This window comes from Penicillium daleae (assembly GCF_028827525.1).
Source record: "Penicillium daleae strain IBT 16125 chromosome Unknown utg000004l_segment0_segment0, whole genome shotgun sequence".
NCBI lineage: Eukaryota > Fungi > Ascomycota > Eurotiomycetes > Eurotiales > Aspergillaceae > Penicillium > Penicillium daleae.
In genome coordinates, this window is record NW_026623152.1 from 1,945,682 (window position 1) to 1,969,037 (window position 23,356).

Genomic DNA, 23,356 nt, shown 5'->3' on the forward strand with positions numbered 1-23,356 from the left:
GCCTTGTTTCGCCTATTTCATCTCCTGTCTTCACCTCCTGTCTTCATCTCTGGATCTGATACCATGCCGGTACTCCTTGATAATATACAATTCTACAATGGCCCTTCAAAGCCTGCAAAACCGCCGTATTTTGCCTTTGACAGCAAGAAAGATTCAAAAGATTCCAATACCTTGCTATCGAGCGAGCAACTTGCATTCTCCAATGAACCTGTCTCTTCGGCAACGGACGACTCGACAATAGTCCCGACTGACTTCCTCCCTCCGGCTGCCAATGCAGAAGAATATACAACGCATCAGCATGCAGTTGGGTCGCCTACCTTGTTTGACCTCGAACTGGCGAGGTTCTGGGGGGCATCGCCATTGTTGGCTACACTTGAGGCTAGCGGTAGCGATACCTGTCCCTCGCTACGGAAGCTTGGCTGTCACTGCCGAGATAAGTCAGACGAACAGATGCCTGACGACTGTAAGTTCAAGGTCGGAGCTGGTCTGCATTTCAGATTATTAATCGATTTTTGAATCCAGCCCCGTCCTCGTTCGGTGCAAATTTAAGCAGAAATCCGGATTTGGACAGTTCAGACGTCTTCCCGAGATCCCAACCAAGTTACACGAGTCCTCCACAGCCTCGTCAGCCCCCTTCCACCGCGGTTCTTTCACCAGATCCAGCAATCTCACACCCTGATATTACGCAATTGCATGTGGTGGAAGATGTTCAGTGGAGACGAAATCAACCTTCAGACAGCACGTACTTTGAATCTCTTAATCCAACTCACGCTTGGGATACGTCCGACGTGTCTACCGCATTTATCGAACATTCTTCCCATACTCCGCTCTCTTCTCTGTCATCCTGCTCAGATGTTGTCTGTATTCCTTCACTCGAGCCGGAGGATTGTCCTGACGACCGTTCGGATGACTATGCAGAAGCAAGCCAAGCTAGATTGATTTCAGATTGTTCCCCCAGAACCGTGGCTAAGCCAGGCCCCTTTAGACCGGCCGGTCTGCTGCACGTTAACGTGCCTAATTCGATGGATCTCGAACAAGCCGACGGGCGCGAGTCTGGTAATTCTCGCTCGAGAACACCTAGCGTTCAAAGCGACTCGAACCTCGTTTTACCTAATCCGAGAGAACGCAAAAAAAAAGAATGTCCAATGCGTCGGACCAGAAAACGAGACACTACTCGTAACGAGTGCTACCCGTCTGTCGCAGTGGTTATTCCTCCGCCGCGGCCGAGACCTGTACGGACTCTACCCTCAAGGCCAAAACCTGTTGCATTAGATGCATATGAGATCGAAAGTAGCGAAGACGTTGATGATTCCTCGGACGAGGACTTCACGACCGATACGATCCCAGCAGAACTCCTAAATGCTGAGAACTCCGTGGAGGAAAATCACGGTCCTCCAAGTCCAACCGCTCCATGCTATCCCAACGACACGTCCTTTGGTTCATCGACCAGCTATTACGAGAGCCGCGATATTGTTGGGCGGGCAATTCTCACTATTGAGACCCAGGGATCGGAGCCTACTTTCTTCTTCACTCTTATGCCCGACAACTTCCCCTCGATATCATATGTTGCTGCGCCCAATCCTCCCCACAACTCCGAGAAAGCAGGTGGAGTTTTGAAGCCGTCAACGAGCATAAGCCGTCCAACTCGCGGGAAAAACAAACGCCGGACCTATTCAACGGACGAGAACAACTTGTTGGTGAAGTTGAAGGAGGAAAGGAAGTTAACATGGAAGGAAATCACCGACTATTTCCCTGGTCGTGCTTCCACTTCACTGCAGGTTCACTATTCCACCAAATTAAGGCACCTGAGAGCCAAAAGAAGCCGTCCGCAGAGTCGGCGGGGCAAAAAGAAATGATCAAATGCGTATTTCTATGGAAACTGTTACAATCGAAAAGCATCCGTCGTCTTCGTATCCTGTTCCGCTCCCGCTAGTAATTATCCAGCGGGAGTTACTATGACTTACGTATACATATCCTTCCCGCTTTCCAATCATAGATAGGATCGCCTTTGTGACATAGTCGTCAAGCTGTCGCGGAAGCTCCTGGATATACAGACACTACGATCCGGTCCTCACGGCTAAGGTCACGAGTTCGGGCTGTGTCACTGCTTAATTCTAGGCTGAGGTACACTGAACTCAAAGATGGGACAGCCTAAGAAGAAAAAGTCTAATGAGTGGCCAGGCGACATTCGTCTTTCCTTTCTCGTTTTGGAACAATGGCTTTAGGAGGGGTCTCAAATGTGTCGGCAGGGAATTAGCAGCAGGTGAGCCGAGCAACGAGTCACTCAACTACTAGCTTGCTAGCGTGTGGCTTATCTGCGGCAGATAATCGGGTGGGTGCCGCCCGGGTGAGTTTAGGGTGAGCGCCGCTTTACGGTCGCGCGACCGGGGTGAGATAGGGTGAGTGCGCAATAGACAGTGTTGAGTTATAAGTGACGCTTCAATGTTTGCATAGTTGATGGGAGTTGATTGTGTTGTTGTGTTGTTCTAGGTACAAAGAGGCTGGTAGCCAGGTAGACATATATACATGCACGTGCTCCCGTCCCCGTGACTATCTCAGTGACCGGGATATTCAACAGACAGGGTGAGAAGCTGGGTGAGAGCGGGTGATTCTCACCCTCCGTCGCGCGACCACGGCACTGACCTTCTCAGCTTGGCTCAGAAACAGTGTTATTGGCTTACCTTGGCCTGGCTGAAACGGCGGTCTCTTGGCACTTGCGTATACCGTCGAATCCCAACCCAGGATTGGCCAAATGAACGGCGAGGCTGACTTGAACGGCGCCTTGGGCCGAACTCCTTTGCTTATCCAGTACGGCGTAACTAAATTCCGCGATTGACAAATTCACATCACGTGGCAACACTGGTGTTGGCACCTTCGACCTCCATGTGTTAGAGCACTATGAAGACCGTACTCGGTCGTGTGCCCATGATCAATCATAGTTATACAACGGCCACAAAACACAAAATTTCGTGAGATACACTAGCACCAACTCAAATGATTGCTGGGCACATATCCTGAGAAAACCAGACGAAGCATTGGGCGACAGTCACAGAAGACTAGTCACAAACACTGGCAAGCCGTATATCTCCAGAACCAAACACGCAAAAGATAAATCTATCGTAGACTCTGCAACGATTTCTTCTCCCCATGCATCGACAATCCAAGATCTGACTGACCGAGACTTGCTAAGTACAGTACAAGCTCAGTTGAAGGAAAGGTTCTCACGAACACTTATGCTTTGTGTGCTAATTATTCATCAAACCACGGGTCACCTAGATCTTCTCTCGCTGATGCATCGTTAATCGCAGCTTCCCAGGTGAAGATGGCACTCTAGGAGTCGACTTGCAAATGGATGACCCCATCGGTTGAGGCCATGTGAAAGCCTGTCGCAAGAAAGAAATGATCGCCGACATATGAGCCAGTGAATTACGTTACTCGAACTCGACCAAGACGAAGACCAGATATCGGTTCCGCCAAGAATCTAGTGAAGGCAGTGACTCTGAGAGCGATGCTGCCGCGCAGCCACGCAATAGTCGGTACACGAGACACCACAATGAGCCTGATCATCTCCTAAGCCGGCTTACAGGAAGGAAAAAATCGGAGTCGGAAGAAGATGAGGCCACCATTAGAAAATTGGAACGGGAAATCCAGCGACTAAGGGTAGGAAGGTCGGGAACTCCAGGAGAGAGTCGTAGATCGCGATCTAAGCCTCAACGACTCAACGGCCGTAGGAGCAGGATCTGAATATGACTGTATATTCAGTTGGCTGGCTTTCAGATTTTATCCTGGTCAGCTGGTACAGTCGGGCTCGTTACTTCCCTCCCATCTTGATTCGCGTGAGATTGAAGGTTTGATTTCCCTTTTCTATGTGTCCATATATGAGCAGGTCTCATTTCCAAATATGAAATTGCTTGTCATTATAGCCAATTCGAGGAGAAATGCCTTCAAGAAGGCCTTGGTCTCTCATGTGATGTGTATGCGGAAAGATTTATGCGAATATACCAATCGGCGTTCAGTAGTGCTACCGAATAAAGAGGTAAGAAAACAAAAAGTTCCGTTGAGCTGTCTATCTAATAGAAAGAGCAATTACCAGCTATTCGAGAAGCCTCCAGGCCTTCAGGAATTCTACCAAACAAGGAGAACTACTGTGAGAACAAAGGAGATTGGAAGACATGGGAATAGCCTCAGGGGTTGCCATTCACGGATTTCTGCCTCAGGTGTGTGTTCGCTTGATTTGAGACATTGGGCTTCTGGCCGTAGAAGGATTGATGTGCGTCATACCATCTTCGAGTTCCAAAGGCGGATGTGACATGAGGGTGTTTCTTGAGACCATCGGCCTCGAAGAGGAGATCACTGAATGATAGGATCGACTGGCTGAGCTTTTCGATGCCTGCTTCTAGCTCTTGCACGCGACTTTGTAGATTAGCGATCGTAATCTCCTTTCGCCGTAGATGCACTTGCTGCGCTACACGAAGCTGCTTCCGAAGCCTCTGGATACTGAGAGTCCATGTGAATTTGCTAGATTCTTTTTGGACTATCCACATCTGGGGTTTGCTCATCGTCCATGACGGTCCGTGGGCGGCGTCTCTTGCGGGACGCGGGCGCATCAGGCTTCGCTTTAGCGATCATGGTTGGTTCCTGTTAAAGTCGCGCTTATTGCTTTTCGTGTTATCAGCACGGATCAGAAGTGATGTAATCGAGAATCTATGAAGTGGACAGGGAGCAAGTCGTTGCGATGGTTAGTTGATTCATCACCTCCGGCAGAGTCGGACGGAGCGTTGAATAATCGAAAAACCAGTGGGTCCCGCCACAAGACTGACTCGACTACTCGGTACAGTACACAAATTAATTCCCCGGGAAAATGGGGCGTCAGCTTTATACATACAGTACCTAAAGAATAATATGTTCCAATTCTTGGCTAGTAAAATCAATTTCTTTGCGTCGCTTCAAGATTTCGGTCAACACTGACCATGCAAGCACTCGGCTTTCTTCCCTGGGAATTTCTTTTCTGACGCTACTTTTAGGATTATTATTTCCTCCCGCGGGCCCATTGAATCAATTTTTGCGTCGAAGATCTGTGAGAACCCACAGGTCCTCATACTCGGCTTTCTTTCTTGGGAGCTTCTTCTGACGCTAGTTAGTTAACTTATTGGAGAAATTAGAAGAGTAAGCGTCAGGATGCGGCAGTTGGATGATTGATAAATTACCCAGTGGCACGGCCTCTTATAAAGGTCCCTCCTTTTGCATTGTATTATTATCTTGATTGAGAAGAATTGGCAAGAGCGAACGTAGGCAGGTTGGAATGTCCCAAAATATACTTGCAGAAATTTCCTTCCTTCCCGATCAGATCAACATAGTTATCGTCTTATTAGACATTGAGCAAAGCCGATACCAGGTTTATGTCAGGAAAGACACTAATCCAGGAGAGGGTTTCACGTTCACAGTAGCAATTACTATTCATTGATTTAATTCAGCTGTCGCGATCGAATCTTGGCAGAAGGCGACTGTGAGGGTGCGGAACACTGACCGTTAATCCGCGTTCATCCGCTTCACTCTCAGCTGCATCAACAGGTGATATATTAGCCAGTTACGAATCTTGTGACTTACCGACTATACCCCCCATAGGCGACTGAAGATGACTTGCATACCATACGAAAAACGTTTAAGTCCAACATGTAACCAAACCCCCCACCGCACTATGTAGAAGACAGTGTCTAGTTGGTTCAACTAGGGAGTGAATCGGATTGGTCAAGGCTGTAACCAGCGATACACACACTTTCTTTAACAGTGTTTAGCTACAGAACCGAGGGATCTTCAATTGTGGTTTCACATCTCATTTGTTGTGTTTGACAGATTTATCTCTATCAGGTTATTTGACCCAGATGGGCTCCATGGCTTAGGTAGATCCCGTCGCCTCTAGAGAACTTAGCCTCATCATCCCTCTCTTCTCTCTTTCATCCTCTAGATACATATAATTGAAGGCTCATACCAAGCTTACCATCCCCCCGTCTAGGGACAGCTCCCACCCGGGGGTTATCTTAGTCTTTGACATCTTCATTATTACTCAATCGCTGGCATATGCTATCGCTCCTCCTAGATCCTATCCCTCCTCATCTCAACATACCAGTCACCACAGCTAGGAAGCTTTGAGCATGCAATATGGTCTTACCCAATGAAACTATTACAACAGTATAAGCTTGGAAGCTTGGCGCAAGTGCGCAATTCTATGATCTAGGATTTGAATCTTCCTTTGTGCGGCTTCAGTACCACACCTGAAGCTAACACGTACGCGCTCAACTTCGCACTCCGCCTTTACTCTTCGAGTAGGGGTATCTCGGCAATATTTCACTCTTCAACAAACACCATTTGTCTACGTAGATGCCCTCTTCGTCGCCTTAGTTCGCAGCTTCATCATCAAGAACACCAGGGCGTAGAACACTCCAGCCCACAATACAACTAGCCCGGCATTCCTCCAGCCGTAGTACTCTTCGTTCAAGTTGAGTGTCTTCAAGTAGTCTTGTCCAGTAGTGTATCGGCACACCTCGCAGTTCTCCGTAGCGCCTGGGTTCAAAAGGTTCGTGCCACGTCCTATACCTTGCTAATAGGTGGAGAGATAGTCGCTATATATCTCGTTCGCAGGAGGATTGAAGACCGCAAGCTTACCCCGTTCACAAGTGATATCGACGGAGAAGGTGGTGAAGGTAAGGAAGGCGCCGAAGAGGTAGTTAAAAGGATCGAGGTAGTAGAGCCTAAAAGATGATATTAGTATTGATCTCGTGGTTGTTGATAGTCGTACGAGGCTTACTAGTATCTCTAGAACGCCGTGATCTAGGAGTAAGGAGCGAAGACACCGTAGAATAATACGAGGGTGGTGATGACTAGCGGGTTGACGAGAGATGTAAAGGTTGCGTTAGGAGCGTACGCGGCGATCGATTGTCTAATACCGGTATACAACATCTCGTAAAATATCTAGACGGTTTGTTAGTTTAGAGCGAGGAGTCAACTAAAGAAGAGAGAACTCACTGCGACGAAGAATGTGCTTCCTGCCTACTTAGTATTATTTAGTAATCCAGCAGTCTAGTACTAACACACAAAGTATAATATACTACAGACGACTAGGTAGGGTAGCTTAGAAACGATTAAGCTAGTGACGAATGGCACCTAGTGGTAGGTCTTACTCTTCTTCTCGCGCGTCTTATATACGTTGCGACGATCGATGAGGATAGGCTGAAGCTGGGAGATGAGACTAGGGGCGATAAACAGGAAACTGAAGACCGTGAAGAGGCGTTGCTAGAGATCGCTGACGCTGTTACCAATCGACTAGAACGAAAAGCCGTTGTAAAGAGATAGGAGTATATGCAAGATGAGCTTGTTGTTGATGTACTCGGTGTTACGGAACAAGGAGATGTTTATACGGTGCGTAACAAGCTTTACCTGCTCCTATATAGGCGCGGCGAATTGATGGCTATCGTCGACAGTTCCAGGCGGTTCGGCGGCGGTATCGGCGACAAGAGTGTCAAGCTCTTAAGTGATCTTCTCGTGCTCTAGCGAGTTAAGCCAGACTTGGTTCTAGTCTTTACCCTTAGAAAGACTTCCTGATACGACTTTAATCATGTGCTTAGCAGGGTTAGCCTCTTGGGGGCACGGTGCGCTATGATTAGCGAAGTATTTCTTGACGGTCCTTGTATAATGGCCGATATCGCCAAAGTATACGGTCTTGCCACCCTTCGCTAGTAGGAGGAGGGTGTCGAATTGGGCAAAGAGGTCGGCCGATAGCTGATGAATCGTGACGAGGATAGCTTATCCGACTTCCGCGAGTTTGCGTAAGAAGCGTACCGTGTTGTTTGCAGCTTGGCTATCGAGACTAGAAGTAGGTTCGTCGAGGAAGATTAAAATACTAGGCTTAGCTACGAGCTCAACACTAATTGTGAGACCTGATAAGTCGTTAGTGTCTGTCTCGACTCTGTTAGATGGATTTAGACTTACGCTTGCGCTGTTCGACAGAAAGACCGGTACTAGGGCGACCGATGAGAGTGTGCTCGAGATCTTCTAACTGTAGAAGTTTGACGATCGTGTCTACGTAGCGGAGCTTCTCCTCGCGGGGAATTTCACGATTCTGACGAAGAAGAGTAGAGAATTCTAAAGCCTCGCGCACCGTGGACAATGACTCGTGGATATCTATCTGTTCGACGTAGCCGGCAGATCGTTGGAAGGACACAGGGAGCGGGCGACTATTAACTAGAACGGAGCTATGAATAGCACCGTTAGTCTTGCGTTGAGCTAGAACGTCGAGCAATGTAGTCTTTCCGGCCTGAGTGAAAATGTTAGTATATATCCATCTGTCAATCGTATTGCTAGTGTACTTACACCTAAAGATCCTATAAGAGCGCCGAGTGTACCGGGCTTGACAAATCCTTGAACGTTGTCGAGAAGAACACGATCGCTATACGGCGTCTTGACGGTATAAGTCGGATTCTTCTAGGTAAAGACTGATGTATTGTTTACGAGCTAGTAGTCGATGGTTGCGTTAGACTTCTCGGAATCGGAGCCGGAGTTCTCGGATGGCTTCTCGACGGCCTAGGATTCCTTATCTGTAGCTAGGGCCTTAGATATATTCTTCTGTTTCTTACGGGGGATAAGGAGGCCGCGACTACCTTCGCCTATCTGCTTCTACCTGGAAGTGAAGAAGACGGTTATTGCCACGAAGAAAACGTACTAGGCGTAGAAAATACTAAAGTTGCGCTAAAGGTTGCTGTGGCTGAAGGATATGGAAGCTAGGTATTGGTCACTAGTAACGCTGGTTGCTCCAGGAGGCGCACCACGGACGCCGGTATATGCTTGTCCGCCTCCTGTTTCGGGGCTGTATCCTTCGCTATTTGGAACTAGGAATAGGCCCACACAAGGAATCACCTGGTTGTGGAACTCGTTCGCGAGCAATGCTTCAAACGCGTAGGCTATAGGGTTGATCTAGAAGAACTAAACGAACCAAGGGTATATGTCGGGCTTGGAAATTATGTATCCTGTATATGTGAAGGCAGCGACGATAGTGAATCCAGAAGCTTTAGTTGCTGCGTCGAAATTCGGGAAAGCGGTACTAATGAACTTGAATAGCTGTGTTATAGCCAGGGCCGAGATCAAGTTAATAAGCTAGAAGATGAAGAAAGCCTAGGCGGTGTACTGGAATCTAGTTATGAAGTACAGCACAATTCCAAAGTGCGAGATTTGGAAGAGCATAATCGGGATATTGGTAATGACCTGGGCGAAGACAAAGGTAGATAGATAGTGGAGAGCGAAGTCTCGGTGTTTGGCTAAGACGGGTCGGCCGACGAACGAATCCGTAACCTCGGCGAGAGCGATGAAGGTAGGATATAGTAGAGAGAAGAAGAGTGAGCCTCCCTTAATGAACAAGCCCGCCGTGTTGTCTGGAGTATTATAGAAGAGCGAGCCACCGATCAACGCCTGAACGATAGTTGTGGCTTGCTTAATAAATAGAGTTTTCTTGTCGCCCTAGAGGATCTGAAATTGGCGTATAGTAGCCGTCTGCACCTGATAGAAATATCCTGCGGATTCCGTAGCTTTCTTTAGGAGGTTCTTGTGCTTGTCTTGGGCCTCCTGTTCCTTGAAGTCCCCCGTATTCTACTAAGCTTCAGGGCTATTAGGGTAATCGAGCTCGGCTATTATCCTTGGCTTAATAGGCGAGTTATTATAAGCAGCGAGCAGCTCCTCTATTAATCGGGGAAATCGGTTCTCAAAGTTTAGGGTAATTGTGCGTATAGCAGGCGCCGATACGCTCGTGAGGAAGTCTGACTTGTTAGCTGCAGGGTCGTATAGGAAGCCAAGATCCTCTATGTATAGCACAGCTTTATCTCGAGGTCCGTAAAAGATCTGCTTGCCGCTGTCGAGAATTAGAATCTTGTCGAACTGCTTATAGATTCTATTACTAGCTTAGTACAGACTAGCAATTGTAGTGAGACCAAGAATGTCTGTTATAGCGCGTATAGCTTTCGTCTAATCTAGCGCAGTGCTCGCGTCGAGACCACGAGTGGAGTTATCCTAGGAGAAGACGCTGCCTCTAGTCGCAAGGTATTCGAGAATAGATACTCGCTTGCGCTCGCTACCCGAAACGCTACGAATGAACTTATCTCCGACCTTAGTATCTTTTGTGTGAGTAATACCGAGAGACTTTAAGAGGAATTCTTTGTATATTTGGGCGTACTCCTCCTTGTTCTTGATGTCCGGTGGCAGGTGGAAGGGCACCTTCAAACGTGTAGCGAAGTCGATGGTGTCACTAACTGAAAGATCTGGAAAGAAGATCTCCTCTTCTGTGTTCATGATGATCTGACCACGATATTGCTTGGCTTCTTGACTAGTTATAGAACCGAACGAGACGTCGCCAGTAATTTCTGCGAAGCTATTTCGGTGGTTTGATAGAACGCTAAGTAGTGTTGTGTATCCGGCTCCTGGATTTCCAAGAACAAGCAATATCTCACCGGGTTTGATATACCTAGAAGAGTTGTCGATAATAGTCTTTAGGGGTATGCTCTTACTGCCCTTCCCGAATGGGTTGAATTGAGAGAGAACATTTTCGTTATAAAGCGCATCACTGCTGATACCCTTTACTATGAGGTTCTGCTATGTCACACCTAGCTTCTTCGATTTCCTACCGTTAGTCTCGTTACGTTGTCGTATTTGTAGTATATCTAGAGTGATAGGCTATTGTGCGATGTCTCGGGGGTCGGTCTTTTGGCCGGATTCGTCGTTTGACTGCTCCGCGCTAGAGTTGACAATAGGGTCCGCTATTAGGGAGGGAGATCGTCCGGAGGGCTTTCTGAGCGAATTCGCCGGGTATATCGCTTTCTCGGGGTCGCGATTGATCTCTATGTTGTAGTTCTTCGGATTCGCTAATTTGCCAGAGTTTGACAGCAGAATAACTTCGATGGAAAAAAAGGCTGGAGATCAGACGACCGAAGTTGCCGGTGGGAGAGTAGCAACATCACGCACAATATATAAGAACAATAAAGTAATGAGATATATAACCATAACCTAGCTTCGGATCAATAATCCGACTTATAGCCCGCAGCCCAAAGAAGCCCTCTGTCTTATCCCTTATTAATGTGCTGAACGAAGAGCATAGGATATATTTTCGACGGATGGGGTTTAGTGAACTTCTCGTGCATTAAGGTTTACGGTTAGTTCAACCGTCTTTGTTGAATCATCAAGCATATCCGCTCGGATTGATTACTATACATTCATAGCTCTAGTTAAGTTAACCAACTCACTGACTCATTACGGACTAGATACGATGACTAGCGGGGCTTGATTGCTAGAGCCCCTTGCCCTATTTTTGGTCTAACCTTATAAACTCTAGCCCCGTAGATCTGCAGTTAGACCGACTAATCAATCACATTCTTTGCGAGCTGCGATGATCGAAAGACTACAGTACTACTCCCTTCGGATTAGAAATATTAGACCTTTGCGTCGAAATGTTTATTCATATTTCCGGGTGGCGCAGCATTAACTAAAGTTGGTGTCATTAGTCAAAACCTTATCTTTTTGGTCCCCGGCTGCGTCGCTACAAATCATAAAGTCCTGACTTTGCATAGTAGATTTAAGCGAGTGTAGGTTGTAGTCGGCCCGAATGACAATTAAGCCGTTAAGGAAAAAATTGTCGGGGAGAGAGTAGAGACTAGAAATAGAGGACGGCGGGCCCGAGATTTCCGCCTAAGCCAATCCTATACCACTGTAATAGAAACCTCTACTTTTCTTAATAGATCTCTATTAGTATGATGAATAAATAGGTAAAGACTAATTAACTTTCGACCTAAGTGACTATTGGTTCGCGGTCGGAGCTTAAGGTTATCTATCGATAATGATTTCTTATCACGGCGTAAAGACCCTTAATTACGAGTGTAGAGAGGCATAAGTAGAACACGCGCCGTGTACCTAATATTATTTACTTCTCTGTGTAGTTAATAGTTTCTAACTACTCTGTAATATTCCTATTTTCTACCTTATTTATCACTATCACGCTAGAGCGAGAACCTCTAACTCTACCCTCTCCCCCTAAACTACATCACCACCTACAGCTATAACGACTCCTACCAATATTGATCCTAAGGATATTCAAGTATACTAGGCCAAGTATTAAGGGAACAAGTATGTTGAGGGCTAGGCCTCCCTCTAGGATAAAAGTGATAATCTACCCTAGGATCGTGGCTTCCCTAACCCGGCGCTAGAAGACACCCTGGTCTAGCGAGCTAGCACTATTAGCGGGCCTATCGCCTAGGATGGTGAGAGGCGGAAGGCCCTAGTGCCGGGCTGTGGACGTGGAGTCGACGTGCTCTTATTCGCGAGCTTTAGGTACGATGCCTATGGCCTGGAGTATAGCGCCGCGGCTATCGAGGCGTGCAATAAGGAGGAGAAGGAGAACTATAGCCGGTACCGCGTACGAGATAAGAAAGTTGGGAAAGGGAAGGTTACTTTCGTCTAGGGGGATTTCTTTGATGATACCTGGTTGAAGGAGATTGGAGTACCTCGAAATGGATTTAATATCATTTATGATTACACGGTATATATGCTCAATGCCGCTGTCGGGCTCTATTCCGTTATTGCTATTAATTTCTCTCTACTTGTATTCTACGTCCTATAGAGGACTTACAAGATGCTTCACTCTGTCTTTAGAATTTTGTTGTGCCATTTCCGAATTTCCGACCTACCCTGGATCCTTCTGGTCACCCTGGATCCTTCTGGTCTTTCTGGACTTTCCTTCTAACAACTATCTAGTTTTTCTGTGCTCTCAACCCAGAGCTGCGTCCTAAATGGGCTCTCCGACACACCGAGCTCCTTGCTTCCTTACCTGCAGGCAATCTAATCTGTCTGGAATCTCCTCGTCATAAGGACCCTTTAGCCCCCGGCCCTCTATTTGCCTCGCCCTCCGAGGCCTATATAGAGCATCTAAGCCACCCCGGTGAGAAGATCTCATACAACGATAATGGTCTTGTCGATGCGGACCCGTTGCGAGAGCCTAGCAAGGCGGGCCTGGAGAGAGTGGCGTACTGGCAGCTAGAGCGCACGTACACTGTGGGCAAGGATAAGAATGGGGTGATCCGTGACAGAGTCTCTATTTGGCGTCGACGTGACTAGAAAATGTGCCTGCGTATTTGCGTGATCCAAAAAGGGAGAAATATAAATAGAAAATATAAATGATTTTAGAGTCCGGCCCTGGATTTTAAAGGCCAGCTCTGGAAGCTAAAGTGACAGTCGAAATGAAGGGCTGGGATGCAAAGGGCGCTTTTTTAAAGAAATTTCGCGGACATAGGGAACAAATGCACAGGAAGGATTTCCCCAAATCCACAGCCGGATCCTGCTTCTAATCGTCGCATCACGCAAAGTAAGCGGCGGTAGTAATAGTAGTAGTAGTATTCATACTCGGATCTGTCAGGCGTGAGCCCGATTTTCCGGCAGGACACTGTACCTAGCTGGGATAACTAGATCACATGACTCAAAATCCCTTCTGTCCCCCAACCTCTCAGCCTCCGCTAATGAGGAAGAAAAGGTAATGTGCAAAGTAAGCGGAGATTATATCTATTGTAAACAATTATTGTTATTATACATAATTCATGATATTTCGCACACAGCGTTAAACGCCCAAGGATCATTAAGAGTTGCAAGGCGAATAGCATTCTCAACATCGCGCTTTCGGAACGCTGGTCCGCGACCGAGATAGATAGCCCCGAGGGAAAGATCTACAACAAGGTCAGTAAATATATAGACAAGAAGACACAAACAACTACTGGATCTCGGTATTACTCACATTTAATAAAGCTCGCTACGTTGAGCTGCGGAGCCGAGTTGAACCGGGGACCGGAGAGGGGCGAGCTCGGGCCCTGAATATGAATCCCTCGCTGCTGTAGCAGCCTTTGCACACCACTCGTATCTATCCACTCATCAGCACCCGATTTATTGACAATTTGCCACGTTCGAGAGGAAACGGCGAGTTATTTAGGCGAGTAGCTGTTCCTCCTTGAATTGAGAACTTTTGTTCTCAACTCGATAGTGTCTCCTATTTCGTCGTGTATAATATCGACGAATCCGGAGATAAAGCGGTTGCGCTCGTCGATGGTTAATCGTTTGCCGAAGATTGCTTTGACCCTTAGATCGTCTCTAAATAAGCTTGTTAATAAATAGTATCTAGTCTCGTAGTATTATCGGACTAGACGCTGTGAGAGTGTCTAGCGCCCTTGCTTTAGGAGAGTATCGGGCAATATTATAGTCGGGAAATTCAAGGCGGGACTAGGAATAGATAAGAAGGGAATATTCGGAGACGACAAGTCTATTCCGAACGGTAGAATTGCTTGTTGTTGGAAGGGTGGCGTAGCGGGTAGTTGCGATAGTCTAGGCTATTAAGCCGCGAGGTCCGACGTGGATTAGAAAGCGTCACCGATTATTGGCAGTGAACCAAGCTGCGTTATAAGCGGATTGTTATTTGAAATTATATCTCGTGTATCGCTGACTGTGGGAGACGTCGGTTGCGACTCGTCCGCCGGCGCTGTAGGTGCTTGTTCGGCCTCGTCGCAGCCACTTTTGGCAAGCGACACGTATTGCTGTGTAATTTTTTGTAGAGCAGCTGTGACACGAGGCTGATTTTGGAGAATCCCAACCTCGAATAGAAGATTACTAAATAAAAGGAACGACTCGCTGAGCTCTTCGATGCCCGACTCGAGTTCCTGTACGCGAGATTATAGATTGACGATCGTGGTCTCTTTTCTCTTTCGATATGCTTACTGCGCGACGCGAAGCTGCGTTCGACGTCTCTGGATTCCTTGAGTCAGTTCTAAGTTGCTCTGTAATTGCTCAAGATGTACCTACCTCGGGAATTTGCTAATCGTCCGTCCTAGATCGTGGCCGGCCTCTCTTGCGAGGCGCGGGTGCGTTAGCATTGTTTCGACTATCGTGTATTGCTTTTGAGGCTATTTCTTTATCTTGAAGATATGCAGTGATGTAATGGATAATCCAAGAGCGCGAATAGGACGTGACGGCGTTAGTTTACTTATCGGGGTGGGGGCGTCTGGACTGTTGAATAATCGAAAAATCGGTGGGCCCGAACTGCGTCCAAAGTTTATGACTTTGAAATTGGCTGGAGTCGGAGACTAACGGGCTCTCACGCTCCGTCCGAACGTTATTAACTCATCATCAAGACCGAGCGCGCCGCATCGAGGAATATAAATCGAATCATCGACCTCAGCTTACTCTACTATTCTCTATCTCTAATGCTCCGAAATACCTTTATCCGCAGCGTATAGCGTACAACTTCTAGCTCTCGCAATATATCTTCATTTACTCAGCCGATGCTAGTAGTTGCCTGCGGTAGAATACCCGCGATGGGAAAATCAATCTCCTAGCACTTGCTGCCTGAATATGAAGGTTTTTGATATACGTTCCTTATATAAACAAAATATAGTGCTAATGCTCCTTAGTTATCCACTTCATCCTGTTATATAAGGCTGCAGAAGCTAAGCTCCCGTATCTGCTTACAGGTCGCGATCCTTAGTCTCGGAGCCCTAATGAGATCGGAACCTATGATTATAGCCGGCCTCCTCGCGCGGTAATCTTCGGTCGCGGCTATGAGCCTTAGCAGGTTGAAGAGCTTAAGAAGAAATTCGCGGATGTTGCTAAAGAATCTATTGCTTGGGTGAGGGGGAACCTAGCGGATTTGCCTGCCGGGGTCGCTGGGCCTGACTATGCTTAGAATATCGCGGCGGATATAAAGAAGGTGCTTAATAAATAGAGGGACGGGGGAGGAAAAGATGAGGAGATTTTGGTGTACTAGTTGCTTTGTCCGGGAGAGATCATCTGATGCCTTGCTTTCTAGCAGTTCGAGTCTCACAAACACAAATTCAAGGGCCGATATTAAGGATATTTGTAAGGGGTTTTTGGACTTCGCTAGTTGGTTCCCTGGGCTTCGATCTTTTGGCGGTCGATGTACTTCTTCTGGTCGAGGCATAGAATGAGAATAGGTGATTGAATATCCAAATCTTTACACTAAAATCTATACATTAAAGCTAATGATTCATCCGCGATATAGGAATTACCATCGTTGTTCAGTTTCTCCTTCGCTAGTTGAAGTGAACAATTCCACTTCCCGAAGTATCGTATTTATTCCTGAACTATATCTGTGAATAGCTAGGGGAAGGAAGGATGTAAATTAATTGATTTGTGCAGAACAGTGACGGTAACATCGAGACTATATGCAAGTAAAATTCAAATTTCCAAGATATAACTGCGACATAGACTGGCTTCGCCTGAGCGATTGCCTTGATCTTCAACTTGAGGCCGGGGTATAGTAAATAGAGTCCCTTGGCTAGCGTATAGAATACAGGGTTCTATTATAAATATTAGCGACTCGTCATTTCTTACACGTATAGGGAAAGGTGATCAGCGCGTTAAGAGAAAAATCTAATCTAGATTTACAGTAGTTAGTTAACAAAGTTAGTTCAACCGTCTTTGCTGAATCATTAGGCATGCCCGCTCGGAGTGATTATACATTCCTAGCTCTAATTAAGTTAACCAACGCACTAACTTATTACGGAGTAGATACGACGACTAGTGGGGCTTAATTGCTGGAGACCCCTGCCCCCATTTAGACGGGTCTAACCTTATAAGCTCTAGCGCCATGGATCGGCTGGGGGTAGCAAGCTATTGAAATACTTTACACCATAGTCCACAAGAACCTTTTGGAGTTTAAATACGCCATCTTGACAAATCTGGCATTACCAATCTACCTAGAAATCTGGTGTATGTTAATGGTGCAATTCAATAAGGGCTTGCTTTGTCAGATACACTAATCCACGCCTTCAAAGTGGAGCCTCCTTTTTGAGTTTCTCCCCGCATGGACCCACATTATCCAACTTCCCTTTTCGGAACGTGTACCGTCGTGAAGTCTTTTGGGGTGGCTCACTCGCTTACATGGCGCACTCGCTTACCGATCACGTTAGATCTCGGACTAGACATCGACTTATTAATTCTCTTACAGCGATTGGTAATTTGGAACTTCCATGATAACTATCTATTAAAAACGTGATACTGTGAGAAGACATTAACGAAGCATCTGCCTTCGTTGTGAAAGCCAAAGCTCCCGTGCTATTCCTGAAAATGCGAGTAATTCATGAGCCTGCTTCGACCCAACACAGCTTGCCCCAAATTGAGATAGAAAAGGACCGATACCCTGAAGGTGGGCTGAAAGCATGGTCTGTTGTCCTAGGGGCCTGGTGCGCCATGATTCCCTCCATGGGGCTTTTGAATAGCCTGGGAACTCTGCAGGCATGGACAAGTACGCATCAACTGAACGATTATTCGGAATCAAGTATCGGTTGGATATTTGGAGCCTATACCTTTTTCCTCTTTGTAGGAGGAGCTCAATTTGGTAGGCATATGTTTGAAATACCAGTGAAATCCAGGGTAACAAGTTCTAGGCGCAATACTTGATGCCCATGGGCCCCTCTACGTGATTCTTCCAGGTTCAATTGGGATCGTACTTTCGTTAGTATTCTTGAGTTTCAGCCAAGGTGTGTTTCCGATGCTTCGTCATATTCCCTCGTTATCATGATATGCTCAACCTACACCATGCACATGTCACTGAAAAAGCTAACTGTTCCAAGAATATTATCAGATTCTCTTATCTTTCAGTGTACTGGGCGGTATATCAGCGAGCACCCTCTTTACACCCCCTGTGGCTGCCGTTGGCCATTGGTTTCATGACAAACGCGGCTGGGCAACAGGCATTGCGTGTACAGCTGGGGGCATCGGAGGGTCTGTATTCCCTCTGATAATTCTTTTTGCAGCTCCACGGATAGGCTTTGCATGGGCTATTCGCATAATCGCCCTACTTTGTGCACTCTTTTGCTCAATTGCATGTCTTACGGTCCGGACTAGACTCCCTCCTAAGAAAGCAGCCACTTTTCTGGATTTCAATGCTCTCATGGATGTCAAGTACGCATCTGCGTCCCTAGGCGTCTTTCTGGTCGAATTTGCCGTTTTCGTTCCTATCACATACATCACATCCTATGCTCTTTCTGTTGGCTTTGGTGATCAGATGTCATATGCACTGCTTATCTTCCTTAACGTTGGTGCTATCTTCGGGCGCTTTCTACCTGGATTGGTCGCTGATCGATTTGGTCGGTTTAACGTCATGACTGTGAATTGCTTGATGTGTTCACTACTCACTCTCATTCTATGGCTGTCAGGGGACCTTGTCAATGCCGACAGTCTAGGAATTCTCATTAGCTATGCCGTGCTGTTTGGTTTCTTTTCTGGAGCCGCTATAAGTATTGCGCCGGTGTGCATTTCTCAAGTTTGCGAAATACAGGACTACGGAAAGAGAGTGGGAACTACTTGGACACTTGTCAGCTTGGGCACTCTCATCGCTATACCCGTCGCAGGCGCGATCCAACAACATAACAATGGGGCGTACTACGGATTGATTATTTTTGGGGGTGCTCTTTATCTTTCTTCTGCCGTTGCATTTGCTGTTTCTCGGGGTATATGCAAGGGATGGGCCTGGAGAACAGTGTTTTAATAGCTATGTGCTTTTTCGTTATTCAAAAGTAAGCTTGGAATGATGATAATAAAGTCAGAGATGCTATATTAAAAGCCAGGCACAGCCAAAGCGGTCAACATCAAAAACCCAGTCCTCTCGATCATCCTGTTTCCAGTATTCTTGCAAAATCTTTGTCGCATTTATCACATTCAAACAATTTGTAGTCATCCAGAATTCCTCAAGACGAGCAATGAAGAAGCTCTTTTGGGCCAACGACCGGCATTCCAAGCCCGCAACAAAGATGGGCCAAAGGACACACTTCAATAATGGTCGGTTGCTCCTTAAATTTTCTAATAATTCGGAAAGTAAATTATCTTGTGATGTGGCTTCCCTTTTGAGGGCAGCAATCAATCTTCTGCCGTAAAGCAGAACACCAATTTGATACACTCGGGAAACAATGCCAAGGGAATGTACGTCTTGCCGGGAGTGCCACGTAAAAAGCAGTGCAGAATCCATCAAATACACACCCCAAATATCATATACAGTGGAATTTAATGCAAGGCATCATAAGGCTCCATAAGGGCGTTGTGCTCGACATCATGGGGGAACCTCTCCTCCGAGGCAGTGGTATGGCACCACGGCTTTACCGTAACTTCTTCTCTGATCTTCTTCGTGAAGCATTTGGACCAGTTGCGACGAGGGTAGTGAGAGACGACGCCTTTGATTGTATCGGGGTGGACGTACCCGGGACGGTAGCCCATGTTGTCTATATATGATATGGTATTAACGCGGCCAGATCTCCAGGGTAGAGACAAACATAATTAACACGGCAAGGCAAGGAGGGGGAAAGGTCAAACCGACCATATTGAGTAGCGAGCTGAATAAGTAAGCCGATGGTGTGAATGTTGCCGATCTCGACGGGATCCTGGTGACGGATGATGGCCTCGCTGACACCCTCGGCCTGGGAAATAGGTCCGTTGAGCTCCTTTAACTTCTGCAGGGCAAGGATACCGCCGTAAAACTGGAAGTACATAAGGGTACCGTGAGTGTGTTTGTTGATGGTTCCAATGTCGTGGAAAAGGCAAGTCAGAGGCCATGTCTCGGGACTGAATTTCCATTTAGGGAATTGCTGAGATGTGATGGCCATGCCTAGAGATGAAGTGTGTCGGCGCTTTTCTTCGTAACATTCCACGCAGAACATTAACTTGTATTTGTTTTCTTTACCATAGTAGAAAACACGCATACTGTGGTTAAAGGTCTATTGGGGAAGTTCCTTCCTAACATACTCCATAGCAGCATGTACGAGAGGGGTGTCAGGTAGAGGGACATCTTTGCAGAGCTGAAGAACAGGCTCCTTGTTGAATGGCTTAGTGCCACCCCAGACTTTTGGGTCGCAGGAAAGTGCAATCCAGCCGTATTCCTTGATCTGTTGCTCGCGAGTAAGGGCCATTGTTTTCGATTTTCGAAGATTCAGGGGCTGAGGGAAATTTTTGCTTTGCGGCGGGTTAGGGAGATCTGATTAAAATGAGGACGTACTATAATAATTTCACTGACATTTTTCTATGTTAATTATAATTAATGCCTAGTGGTTGTCCCATATCTAGGTCTAGACAAGCCCAGTCCATGGTTTTGTCCAGGTCTACCCTTATCTAAGGATTTTGCCTTCATCTATCTGGATTGGATCCTGACACACGAAGAGTAGAGAGTAAAATTCTTATCAAGCAAGTTAAGCCTAGCCCTATTATGTAAGAGTCCTAACTCCACTTAAAAATTAAGCTAAGATCATTCCGGCAGAAGTTTAACAAACTTAGACTATCAACATTTTGAGTTTGGAGCAAGTCATGGTACGTCGCGTGTCTTCAGGTATAACCATGGAACCATGCCGCCACACCAATCGTTGACTTCCCCTGCAGGTGCACCCCATGGATCAATCTAGATTGAAAGCCGGAGTAATTATACATTATAGTTCACACAGGCCTAGAACCGTTCGGTTGGTCACAAGCTTTAGATATTAGTTTTAAAAATACTTTAAATACTCCCTGGAGGAAAGATTTTATTATAAAGTGTGCGCCGTTAACCCCCCTCGAGAAATTATTTTCTTCCCTTAAAGTCTTCAAGCACATCTCATTGTTCGTTACAGAATCATCATCTGCGCAGAGAAGTTAGATTTTCCAAAGCCTCAACAAGAAGCCCCGAAAACATGGCTCAATGTCCAGTTCTCCCTCGCCTAGTACCAGGCACCAACCTCGACTGGTGGCCCAACCGGCTGAAACTGAGCCTCCTTCGCCAGCACACGGTTACGTCAAATCCACTGGACAAAGACTTCGACTATGCGGCGGCTTTCAAGAGTCTGGATTACTATGAATTCAAGAAAGATCTGCTTGAATTGACAACCACCTCGCAAGATTGGTGGCCAGCAGACTTCGGCAGCTATTGCGGGTTCTTCGTCCGTATGGCCTGGCATAGTGCTGGCACCTACCGTGTCCATGACGGTCGCGGTGGTGGTGGTCAGGCTCAGCAACGGTTTGCACCCATTAATAGCTGGCCAGATAACGTGCTCCTGGATAAGGCACGTCGCCTGTTGTGGCCAATCAAGCAGAAATACGGCAACAAGATTTCCTGGGCGGATTTGATCATTCTTGCTGGCAATGTGGGCCTCGAATCCATGGGCTTCAAGACGTTCGGCTTCGCCGGGGGCCGCGAGGACGTCTGGGAGCCTGACGAGTCAGTGTACTGGGGTAGCGAGAAGGCCTGGATGGGCAACGAGTTTCGTTATGCAACTGGCTCGAACGCTGCCGGGGAGGCAAACAAGGACATCCGTTCGCGTGAGCTAGAAACGTCGCTGGCAGCCTCCCATATGGGTTTGATTTATGTGAACCCTGAGGGCCCCGACGGCTGTCCTGATCCTATTGCGGCGGCCCGTGATACCCGTATTACCTTTGAACGTATGGGAATGAATGATGAGGAAACAGTGGCACTGATAGCCGGTGGCCACACTCCCGGCAAGACGCACGGCGCCGCGCCTAGCACTCATGTCGGTCCTGAACCAGAAGGTGCCGAACTTGAGGAGCAGGGCTTCGGGTGGAAGAGCAACTTCCGTTCTGGAAAGGGTCCTGACGCTATTGGCAGTGGTCTAGAAGTTATCTGGACCGCAACTCCAACCAAGTGGAATTACGGCTTTCTCAAGTATATTTTCGCCTATGAATGGGAACTCGTGAAGAGCCCCGCTGGCGCATGGCAATGGGTGGCGAAGGATGCACCAGATATCATTCCAGATGCCTTCGACCCGGCTAAGAAGCACCCACCTAGGATGTTGACGACTGATATCATGTTGAAGTTTGATCCAATCTATGAGAAGATCTCGCGTCGCTTCTTGGAAAACCCGGATACGTTTGATGACGTCTTCCGCCGTGCCTGGTTCAAATTGACACACCGCGATATGGGCCCCGCCTCCCGCTATCTCGGGCCGGAAGCGCCGTCTGAAGTGATGCTCTGGCAAGATCCCATTCCTCCAGTCAACCACATCTTGATTGATAACATCGACATCGCTGCACTCAAAGAGGCTATTCTAGCAACGGATGTAGACCGGTGCAAATTCATTTCGACCGCCTGGGCTGCAGCGTCCACCTTCCGTGGGGGCGATAAGCGTGGCGGTGCCAATGGTGGGCGTATCCGCCTTGCTCCGCAGCGCCACTGGGAAGCAAACAACCCAGTTCGGCTGGATGAGGTGCTTTCCGCATTGGAAGGTGTCCAAAGCCGTTTCCACGCTTCCCAGCAGGGTGGAAAGAAGGTTTCTCTGGCTGATCTAATTGTACTAGCTGGTTGCACTGCTATCGAGCAAGCTGCCAAAGATGCTGGTCATGCGATCATTGTTCCCTTCAAGCCTGGCCGCATGGATGCCTCGCAGGACCAAACCGACGTCGAATCGGTCGGTCATCTAGAACCGCTGGTGGATGGTTTCCGCAACTACGGCCGATCGATCTTGCATATGCGCAGCGAACACGCCCTCGTTGACAAGGCGCAACTGCTCACACTGTCTGCTCCTGAAATGGCAGTGCTTGTGGGTGGTCTGCGGGCCCTGAATGCCAACTACGATGGATCTGCTCATGGTGTGCTTACTTGCCGCCCCGGCCAGCTGACGAACGACTTCTTCGTGAATCTGCTAGACATCAACACGGTGTGGAAGGCAATTGACGGCTCTGACAAGGAATTATTTCAGGGCACGGACCGCAATACCGGTGTGAAGAAATGGACTGCAACCCGTGTTGACCTGGTTTTTGGCTCGAATTCTGAATTACGTGCCATCGCCGAGGTATACGGTAGCACAGATGGCAAGCAGAAGCTTGCCAAGGATTTTGTGGCGGCCTGGGACAAGGTGATGAACCTGGACCGCTTCGATTTGAAATGAAATTGGCCCAGAAATCTTCTACATAAACAGTCCTGCTTTGTTTTCTTCTGTCTACTGTTGTATTTATTGCTATTTTTATAGACTTATAGAGCGCGTTGGAAGATATATTGGCGTTGATCTAGCATACTTGGACCGCACTAACAAGGAGCACTTTAAACACCTAAAATTTCCCCCTCTTGACACCTAGGGTTGTCAATGCTGTTTTACTTAGTTTGATATTTCAGGCATGGATGATACTGAGGGAAGATGTTCTTTAAGTGTCTACCCCGTACGCAAACCATTAGGAAAAATCTGACTTCGACTAACAGCCACATTAACATTTTTGTACCGAATAAAATACTAGAGTATGGTACTGTGAATAGCTGATTCTAAATCTTTAAACAGAATACTCTCATAGTCTCTCTTCCTTATCT

General features: G+C 47.2%; 9 protein-coding genes across 9 annotated transcripts; 5 read left to right on the forward strand and 4 right to left on the reverse strand.

Annotated features, from left to right (window-relative positions):
• Positions 1-63: 63 nt before the first annotated feature.
• On the forward strand, positions 64-1,856 carry N7458_004300 (uncharacterized protein; the record flags this gene model as incomplete). The annotated part of the gene is made up of 2 exons (XM_056907682.1): positions 64-463; positions 523-1,856. The coding sequence occupies 2 exons, from the start codon at positions 64-66 to the stop codon at positions 1,854-1,856; spliced, it is 1,734 nt and encodes a 577-aa protein (XP_056768409.1).
• A 2,328-nt stretch (positions 1,857-4,184) lies between these two features.
• On the reverse strand, positions 4,185-4,629 carry N7458_004301 (uncharacterized protein; the record flags this gene model as incomplete). The annotated part of the gene is made up of 2 exons (XM_056907683.1): positions 4,185-4,490; positions 4,543-4,629. The coding sequence occupies 2 exons, from the start codon at positions 4,627-4,629 to the stop codon at positions 4,185-4,187; spliced, it is 393 nt and encodes a 130-aa protein (XP_056768410.1).
• A 1,741-nt stretch (positions 4,630-6,370) lies between these two features.
• On the reverse strand, positions 6,371-10,583 carry N7458_004302 (uncharacterized protein; the record flags this gene model as incomplete). The annotated part of the gene is given in 18 exon segments (XM_056907684.1): positions 6,371-6,598; positions 6,664-6,749; positions 6,852-6,969; positions 7,024-7,043; positions 7,179-7,267; positions 7,322-7,440; positions 7,477-7,523; positions 7,581-7,776; positions 7,837-7,934; positions 7,987-8,311; positions 8,368-8,478; positions 8,797-8,967; positions 8,983-9,147; positions 9,205-9,507; positions 9,547-9,636; positions 9,790-9,921; positions 10,066-10,527; positions 10,548-10,583. 18 exon segments carry the CDS (start codon positions 10,581-10,583, stop codon positions 6,371-6,373), a joined length of 2,796 nt encoding a protein of 931 aa, XP_056768411.1.
• Positions 10,584-12,088: 1,505 nt separating this feature from the next.
• Positions 12,089-13,143, forward strand: N7458_004303 (uncharacterized protein; the record flags this gene model as incomplete). Its single annotated transcript, XM_056907685.1, is given in 4 exon segments — positions 12,089-12,127; positions 12,287-12,475; positions 12,491-12,568; positions 12,784-13,143. Coding segments are annotated over 4 exon segments (666 nt in total), but the record flags the coding sequence as incomplete, so codon positions are not given.
• A 1,283-nt stretch (positions 13,144-14,426) lies between these two features.
• Positions 14,427-14,939, reverse strand: N7458_004304 (uncharacterized protein; the record flags this gene model as incomplete). Its single annotated transcript, XM_056907686.1, has 3 exons — positions 14,427-14,726; positions 14,785-14,821; positions 14,869-14,939. The coding sequence occupies 3 exons, from the start codon at positions 14,937-14,939 to the stop codon at positions 14,427-14,429; spliced, it is 408 nt and encodes a 135-aa protein (XP_056768413.1).
• A 330-nt stretch (positions 14,940-15,269) lies between these two features.
• On the forward strand, positions 15,270-15,748 carry N7458_004305 (uncharacterized protein; the record flags this gene model as incomplete). Its single annotated transcript, XM_056907687.1, has 4 exons — positions 15,270-15,296; positions 15,358-15,423; positions 15,551-15,604; positions 15,638-15,748. 4 exons carry the CDS (start codon positions 15,270-15,272, stop codon positions 15,746-15,748), a joined length of 258 nt encoding a protein of 85 aa, XP_056768414.1.
• A 1,403-nt stretch (positions 15,749-17,151) lies between these two features.
• Positions 17,152-18,574, forward strand: N7458_004306 (uncharacterized protein; the record flags this gene model as incomplete). Its single annotated transcript, XM_056907688.1, has 3 exons — positions 17,152-17,432; positions 17,517-17,630; positions 17,686-18,574. The coding sequence occupies 3 exons, from the start codon at positions 17,152-17,154 to the stop codon at positions 18,572-18,574; spliced, it is 1,284 nt and encodes a 427-aa protein (XP_056768415.1).
• Positions 18,575-19,086: 512 nt separating this feature from the next.
• Positions 19,087-19,985, reverse strand: N7458_004307 (cyanamide hydratase; the record flags this gene model as incomplete). The annotated part of the gene is made up of 3 exons (XM_056907689.1): positions 19,087-19,301; positions 19,397-19,779; positions 19,822-19,985. The coding sequence occupies 3 exons, from the start codon at positions 19,983-19,985 to the stop codon at positions 19,087-19,089; spliced, it is 762 nt and encodes a 253-aa protein (XP_056768416.1).
• A 750-nt stretch (positions 19,986-20,735) lies between these two features.
• Positions 20,736-22,943, forward strand: N7458_004308 (catalase-peroxidase; the record flags this gene model as incomplete). The annotated part of the gene is made up of 1 exon (XM_056907690.1): positions 20,736-22,943. One exon carries the CDS (start codon positions 20,736-20,738, stop codon positions 22,941-22,943), a length of 2,208 nt encoding a protein of 735 aa, XP_056768417.1.
• Positions 22,944-23,356: the final 413 nt, after the last annotated feature.